Source organism: Cryptococcus neoformans (genome assembly GCF_000091045.1).
Source record: "Cryptococcus neoformans var. neoformans JEC21 chromosome 2 sequence".
Taxonomy (NCBI): Eukaryota; Fungi; Basidiomycota; class Tremellomycetes; order Tremellales; family Cryptococcaceae; genus Cryptococcus; species Cryptococcus deneoformans.
The window spans coordinates 314,856-322,500 of NC_006684.1; the positions used below are offsets into that span (position 1 = coordinate 314,856).

Genomic DNA, 7,645 nt, shown 5'->3' on the forward strand with positions numbered 1-7,645 from the left:
TATGCGGTTGCATATAGATTCGGATATCATTTCCGAGGTTTAAAATGTTCAAAACCAAAGATTAGAAATATCTATATACAATTTAACAATAACTCTAGCACAACAGCAACACTTCCATGTCTCATAAATATATGTCCCAAGTCCCCTTATGAAGAGAAAGGGAGACCACAAAGCGATTAGCAAAAATGTAATCATCCCACCTACTCATCATCCTGATTGCGAACACCGAAAAGTTTGATCAGATCCTGGATGTTCAACCTGCCCAACTTCGCAGCAGCCCCTTCACCCATAGCACCATCACTCAGAGCTTGCTTCTGCTGTTGTAATTCCATCAGGCGTTGATCAATTGTGTTTTCGACGACGAGGCGATGGACGACGACTTCACGAGTCTGACCGATTCGATGTGCACGATCAACGGCCTGGTTTTCAGTAGCCGCGTTCCAAGCCAGATCAAGGCAGATCACCTACTCATAACATACGTAAGCATCAAAAGAATAAATCAACACTAAATTGATACGTACATGATTGGCGATGCAGAGATTCAAACCCACTCCTCCACACTTTAGTGACATGAGAAGACATCTGGGTGACTTATCCTCTTCCATAGGACGGTTAAAGTCTTTGATCGTGTCTTCTCTCTCATCCTGTTTCATAGATCCCACATATTTGGCATGAGGGATGTTACGGCGTCGAAGGAAGATACTGCAAAGGTCTATGTACTCAACGAACTGTGAGAAGACAATGATCTTCTGCGAGGGATCTTGCTCTATTATAGCGTCGATGAGTTCACTGTTAGGAAGCATATAATGAGTAATGATCGCACAGGAAACATTCCTCAGTATCTTACCCAAGCTTCTTCATTTTGGTAGAGGGAAGGACATCCTCGATTGATACTTCATCATTGACAGCTTGAAGCTGATCTTCTGCAGCTTCGTCACTCTTGCCTTTGCCCTTTCTCTTCTTTCTCTTCGACACGACAGAATCAACCTGCAGCTTCACATCAGAACCGCTTAATGACCACGGTCCTTCCACTTACGGCTTTTCTCTTTCCCTTTTTTTTCTCCGACATATCATCATCGTTGAGTTCCTCCAGCTTCGCACCGATATCAACATCTTCATCATCCACTTCCTCTGCCTGGGATCCCCAATTGTCGTCTTCGTCGTCCTGGTCATCGTTTTCAACAGGCATGAATGCGGACGCTCGGAAAATCTTTGCCTTATCGATAACGGACCTGCACAGAGGACACTTCCTTCTTCCTGCTTGCACATCGTCATCGCTGAGGTCGGCGTTACCTTGCGCCGAGTTAAAGATGTTTTCCAGGCATTCTGCACAGAAGGAGTGACAACAGGGTGTGATGCGTTCGTCGCTGTACTGCTCATAGCAGATACTGCATTCACAGTCACCAGCTTCATCAATCCCATCGGGAGGAGCTTCTTCAAGGCGTTTCGTGCGTTCTGCAAGAAGAATTTTAACGCGTTCGACATATTCTTGACCGATTAATGTTGATGCGCGAGCCTGCTCCGAGATGTCATCCATTTTGGGAGCCTCGAGACCACCAAAAAGATCGTCATCGGTGACGACAACATCTCGTGCATCGCCGATATCGTTAGGGTTACGTCGCAGAAGCCAAGGATGACCTAACGATGAAAGCCAGGTCATTAGTATGTCCGGAATACAACGGTCAATATGCCGCTCACAGGTCAATTGTCGTAGGCGAGTTAACATGACCAACATGATGGAGTAATGTTTCATGACCGTGCCTTCGAAAAGCCGTCAGCATGCCATAATCATCAAAGGACCACTTAAAAATCACACCCACCTTTGCGTAAAAACGAGTTGAAGGTAACCCTGTATTTGTTCTCGATGGCAGTGTAGATCTGCCTCTCCTCATCCGTGAATTGGAGATCTATTACCCTGGTAGTCTTGGGAGGCAGTTCGAGTAACTTCTTGCCGTTTAGTTCAGATTCTTTGTGGCGTCTGATGCAGCAGACTCTTAATATGGCCTATATCATATGTCAGACGTGCTTACCAGACACTGTAAACTGATATAGCGACTTACCTGAACTCGATTTGTGGCAAGTTTTGGCTAAAAAGGGGAAGGTAAGCTCAGATCATTTGTGATAAAAAAAACTGACAAATCTCTTCTGTGGCTTGGAGATGTGTTCACGGAAATGATCCCATTGAGCAGAAGGCGAAATTTGCAAAAAGCGCAGATGAGGGTAGATGTCATCGAGGGAGTTGACTACTAGAGTACCACTCAAACACCAGCGTAGGTGAGCCCTAAGGGCCCAACATGCCTTGGTTGCTCGTGTGTTTCTATTGCGAATCTAGACAGTGTTAACGATTCCAATATGTTTAGAAGATTCATGTTACTTACTTGATGCGCCTCATCCAGGATGACACGATACCATTTGACCTTCATCAGTGGTCCAACCATTTTGGCCGGTGTAGATCCTGATCCTTCTTCCTCAGTGACATCAACCGAGTTGACCTTGTGTTTAGATGGTTTCTGTAGTCCCGAGGTTAGCACAACTGTTGTATAAAGATTTCCCAAGCGTAGCTCACATCAGAAGCGCTTTCAGATGTCAAGGTACCGTAGGTAGTCAGAACGACGTCGTACTGCTTCAAAGCGGCTGCGGTGGTTGCCCTTTTAGGGCCGTGATAAATAAGAACCTTCATGAGACCTTCAGTGGTCTTGCTTTCAATTTCGTTCTTCCATCTTCAGAGCACAATGAGCCTCCCAAAGCTAGATCACAAAAAAGGACTCACTGAGATAATAGCGCAAGGGGTGCAATAATGAGAGTTGTCTTACACTTCGCATCCTGACTAGGATTGGCAGCCATCGTCGCAATGGATTGCACTGTCTTCCCCAAGCCCATGCTATCGCCGTTCAGTCCACCTCGATATCTGTGATCACGTTCTTTTTCAACCATGAAGGAGACCCCCAATACTTGATGAGGCATAAGTTTGATTTTGAGCCCTGGTAGAAAATCGGAAAGAGAATTAAGCCCCAGTTTCTGAAGACCCTTGTCGACATCGGTATCGGCATGGAAATCTTTGAGATTGTCACTGAAAAAGGCAGTGAGACTAGATGGATGATAGGAGCGAGTCAGTTCTAAATTAACGGCTGGTGAAGGCGCCCTTACCTTTCAGCAACGTTATGAGTATAACTCTGCATTATAAGTCTGGGATCATGGAGACCATCGTCATCAGACATGTCATCATCAGAGTAGCTGGTATAAGAACGACCAACGCCCAAGATGCCGGCTAACGAATCAATGATTTTGGTACGTTCTGGGATGCTGGCCATAACTGGTCCTACGTGGGCCAACTGGGAGCCAGATGAAGCCGCATTAGGCTCTCGACAATGAAGAATACTCGAGTCTTTGGCGAAAGCTCCGAAGTCGCAGGCGTGGGACGCATCGCCGCATCCGCAAGGGAGTTTGAAAAGTTGCCCAGTCGTGTTCGTTGTAATCCGAGTCATCATTATAAGTCGACCCTTTTCAATGATTAAACGAAGACTAGGAAATATAAGGGTGATGTCAATAGGAGGGCCGATGTAGGCTCTGACAGTGTTAGGATTGCAAAGAGCATCTTTTAAAAATTTCATCCGCTGAAGGATGATTCGGAACTTGTGCTTTTCATTTTGGAAACTGTCTACACTCAGTGAACATCGAGAGATCATTTGAGGGAGTACTTACGCAGCTAAGGCCTTGAGAAGATGTTGCAACTCTGCGGCGTATCTTTGTTCTTTGTCTTCAGTAGGGATAAAATCTACCCGATGAATTAGACGGATATAACACTTCAACATAACATCCAGCAGCTCACCAATACCCAAACCATTTCGTCCTTGCTTTAATTCATTCAAAAGTAAAGAGTAAAATTCGCGCAGAGGCACGCCAGTAGTAACAGAAGATTTTGCAGCGGCTGAAGCAGACGCAGAGACACCTACGTTAAGAACAGAGGAGGAAGTGGCTGCGACGGCGATTGGCTCTCGTTTGGCTGAGAACTTTTTATAAAACGCCTTGTCCTGCTCTTTGATACTTGGAAGAGAGATATCATCGTCGTCGTAATTATCGGCAGTACCAGATACAGTACGTTGGCGGACAGGTTCACGTTTGGGAATGGTGCCTTTGGCATTTTGGCGTAAAGGGGCTAAGGGTGTCCGATCAGACGCGAATGATTCTGTTGTGGGTATGGTGGATGATCCACCATTGGCAATGTGTCCACCGTTTTTAGAGTCTCCCACCCTGTTTATTGGCACGATATCTGAGCTGGAAGAGTGTCTGGCCGTCAGAGCCCTGGAGCCACTTGTAGAACTCGCGTGCCGATGGGTGTCTGACGAGGACATCCTTTTACTAGCAGGCGTGGGGGTAGCCTTGACATGAGGGGCAATATTGCGATTGAGAGCCGCAGAGGTCATCCCGGAAGGAGTGGTGACGACTTGAGGGGATGATATAGGGGAGGAAGAATGCACGGATATTGTGGCAGGGGAGGGCGCCAACGCATCGAGGATGGAAGGACGCGATGTCTTTTTGGACATGCTGCTGGACGAGCTAGCGCTGGGCATAGTGTAAGACTGGTTTGTCCTACTGGAAGAAGCAGGCGTAGAGAGGGGATTGAGGGTCGAAGAAGTCCTGCTGGATGATGCGTGCGAGGAAGACAAGGGGAGAGAGGAGGAAGAAGACTGAATAGGGATGCCCTATATACAAGAATACCGCCACCGATGCATCCAAGTGAGGAAGGACGAGCGAGTCAATTTGGATCAGCAGACTGATGGCAACTGAGACATCTTGACGTACCATTTTCTTGCATCGCTCGTTCCGTCCCTTGATATGCTCGTTCTCTTTGCAGTGCTCCTATGATTCCGTCAGCTCGTGCCTGCACTAGTCCACTAGCTCGGCAAACGTGATGCACCCACCTGATAGTTCCAGAATGACCCGAAACCTTCCTGGCGCCCGCCGTCGCCTCGGAATGGGTCCGCACTGAGAATGATCTCCTTCCAGCATTGGTCCTCCAGACCTATGACATCCATCAGCGCCTCTTCCCTCAAATGCGAGGCTCCGGGAGATAGAGGTATAGCAAAAGATAGCGTTGGTACGTACAGACAATCAGTCCGAAACCATTCCCACCCTTGGTGCTGGTCGGATTCTGGGGTTCGGCTAGTTCGGCAATGAAGTTGGTATCATTGGGGCACTTTCGGAGATGTTTCTCCAGTAGATCAATATAGAAAGGAGGTACAGGCTGCAGGGACAGGAAGCAAACACATTAGCAATGGGAACAGGCTGGAGGGCTAGCAGATGAGTCGATCACTGATCACATTACAACTTGAACATGACCGCGAAGACGCGTCGGGCTAGTACTAAGACGCGCCGAGCTACTACAGAAATACGACCACTCACAGTCGTGGGGTCCCCTTCCAGTTCTAACGTTTTGCGTGCCAGCTTGTTAAGAGCCGCGGCTGTAAGCTTCATGTCGTAGGATGTTGTATATTATCTTGGTTTTGACAGATATATAGGTACAAGATCATATGCCGAGCGGGGAACGTCACCTCGCTGCTCCGACAACTGCGCCCGAGATATAGGTAGCAAAAAACTGTGCGGGCACAAGCACAACGCGGATAGAGCTGAAGGGATCAGGCAGGGGAGTAAACAAGTTACTACAAAGTAGCTTCAATTAGCAATATGAAGAATGCAAGAAGGTAGTAATGCAAGAAAAGTGAGGGAGGTCCGTGACTCTCTGAGCAGACGCGTCTTCTAATTTGATTATTTACTTGGTTAGTTGATTGCGCGCGAGTGGAGGCCCAATTTTCAGATATTGCCACGAGTTTTTCAAAACTTCCGCCTTGATTAATAGAGTTGGCCGTGAATTGGAAATCTAATTCTATTCCTGAAATTCGAGTTGCTAATTTCTGACTGGACAATTGTGGTGGAGATTAACTTCATAGTTTTACGCGCGAGGCGTTCGCAAAGTGCCTCATCATTTTTTATGCGTTCTAACGCTCCTACGTACAGCGGTTGGACTACAAAGCCTGTTGCCTGCGATATCTTCAGTTCTTCAGTAGAGTGAACTTTCTCCATTAAGATGTCAACAAGTCTCGTAACTGGCTTCACTACGTCTCTTGTTACAAACCTTGGCTCAACTCCAAACAAGGTGGTGCTTGCCTACTCGAAGGGCCTGTACCATTAGAAGTTGATATATATATAGATGAGCGGATGAGAGAAGAGACATTTTGCGATAGAATCTGATTGGAAATGCTAATGTGACATGCAAATGTATTGAAGATACTACAATGATGCTACTAATCCTCCTCTTCACTTTCGTCCTCGTCGTCACTTCCGCTTTCTTCTTCAGCTTGCAGATCTAGTAGATCATTGTCCGAGCCGGAATCAAGGGGATCATCATCTGATTCTTCATCCTCCTCCTCGTCCTCTTCGCTTTCGTCGCTCTCACTCAATCCACCCATATCAATGTCCTCAATTTCACCTCCATCTTCGCCAACTTCGATGAAATCCTCATCTTCATCTTCGCTTTCACCCTCGACATATATCTCACCTTCGCCGCCCTTCTGTCCACCGTTCTTGGCATTCTCCAGAGCCTGCTCAGCAGCGATGCGACGCATGGTAATCTGGGCAAGAGCAAGATCTAAACGGCCAGAAAGGCTTTGCAAAGGCTGGTTGAGCTCCAGTCGATTTTGAAGCAGCTGAGACAAAGAAGCAAGATGGACAGGTAAAGAAGGTATAGTCATGAGGATGGAGCCGCGTTCGACAAGCACTCCCTTTACCCATTCAACAGTGCCGCGACCTTGCTGTTCGTTCTGCGCAGCACCACGGCCTCCACCACGTTTGTTGGCGCCCTTGCCTTGGCCCAGTCGCTCCACACAAGCTTTCAGAAGAGGAAGAGCCAATTGAGGAGGCATTTTTCTGATAGTGTTGCGAATAAGAACTGGGTTGCGGTGGGACAGACACAGTGTTAGAAGAGCTGGGTCCGATGTATGGAGAGCTTGGACGAGAACACGAGTGAGGGAAGCTGCATTCACAGGACCGTCGAGGGTAACGCCGGCTGAAGTGGCTGCGCGTTTGTTTCCGCTGTCGGCTTCTTGAGAAGCTGGTGCAAGCATGCGTTCGCCGAGCGAAAGTTCCGCCATATTAACATCAGAAGGCAACTGAGAGACAGGGGCCTCGTCGATATCGTCGGGAGCAGCTTCATTCACCGTATTGGGCGCGACAAAACGTTGCACAGGAACACTCTGCAAGGAAGATCAGCAACCGGTTCACACAAGAAGTGACATCGTACTGACCTCTGACGCTGATGAGCCTCCAACTAATTCTTGAGCCTCGACTTTAACAACCGTAACGGGTCTCAAACCGCCCTCCGGAAGCTCGAAGATTGCACGCGACCATTTGACACGACCTCCTCCTGTCAATCTTCCACAAAGCAATGCACCCGATGCTCCATCATCTACAGGGGCAAAAGCAACGCGACACAATCTGGCTGTACGTTCTTCCTTCCCTTCAACAATCTTTACAGTGCTCGGCTTCGCATCTGACTGGGGGCGGGAAAGATCAAGCTCAGACGGAAGGCGGAAAAGAGAAATCTCTCCAGACTCGTGCAATACGGCGAGAAGATCTGGATCAGCCGAAA

General features: G+C 47.8%; 2 protein-coding genes across 2 annotated transcripts in view; both read right to left on the reverse strand.

The window, feature by feature from the left end:
* Window position 1: 1 nt before the first annotated feature.
* On the reverse strand, window positions 2–5,700 carry CNB01040 (hypothetical protein). The gene is made up of 18 exons (XM_024656456.1): window positions 5,404–5,700; window positions 5,107–5,245; window positions 4,923–5,023; window positions 4,804–4,860; window positions 3,830–4,703; window positions 3,703–3,775; window positions 3,148–3,654; window positions 2,771–3,088; window positions 2,567–2,720; window positions 2,379–2,510; window positions 2,137–2,328; window positions 2,061–2,087; window positions 1,821–2,004; window positions 1,699–1,761; window positions 1,037–1,638; window positions 848–987; window positions 522–789; window positions 2–464 (listed from the first exon to the last, which is right to left on the reverse strand). The coding sequence occupies exons 1-18, from the start codon at window positions 5,473–5,475 to the stop codon at window positions 201–203; spliced, it is 4,167 nt and encodes a 1,388-aa protein (XP_024512249.1). The 5' UTR covers window positions 5,476–5,700; the 3' UTR covers window positions 2–200.
* Window positions 5,701–6,244: 544 nt separating this feature from the next.
* The window catches only part of CNB01050 (hypothetical protein), a 3,001-nt gene continuing 1,600 nt past the window's right edge, over window positions 6,245–7,645 (reverse strand). The window contains exons 4-5 of the mRNA XM_024656457.1: window positions 7,302–7,645; window positions 6,245–7,250 (exon numbers count right to left, since the gene is read on the reverse strand). The exon at window positions 7,302–7,645 is cut by the window's right edge and continues 849 nt beyond it. Coding sequence (XP_024512250.1) covers window positions 6,303–7,250; window positions 7,302–7,645 — 1,292 coding nt within the window. The 3' untranslated portion in view covers window positions 6,245–6,302. The remainder of the gene's footprint in view (window positions 7,251–7,301) is intronic.

Excerpts from the sequence above, each read along its gene's own strand:
- CNB01040 (XM_024656456.1), bottom strand. The coding sequence starts at position 5,475 with ATGAAGCTTACAGCCGCGGCTCTTAACAAGCTGGCACGCAAAACGTTA. Across the intron at positions 2,511-2,566 it reads CATCTGAAAGCGCTTCTGAT|AAACCATCTAAACACAAGGT; the intron begins GTGAGCTACGCT and ends TCGGGACTACAG. Across the intron at positions 2,329-2,378 it reads TCCTGGATGAGGCGCATCAA|ATTCGCAATAGAAACACACG; the intron begins GTAAGTAACATG and ends AACACTGTCTAG.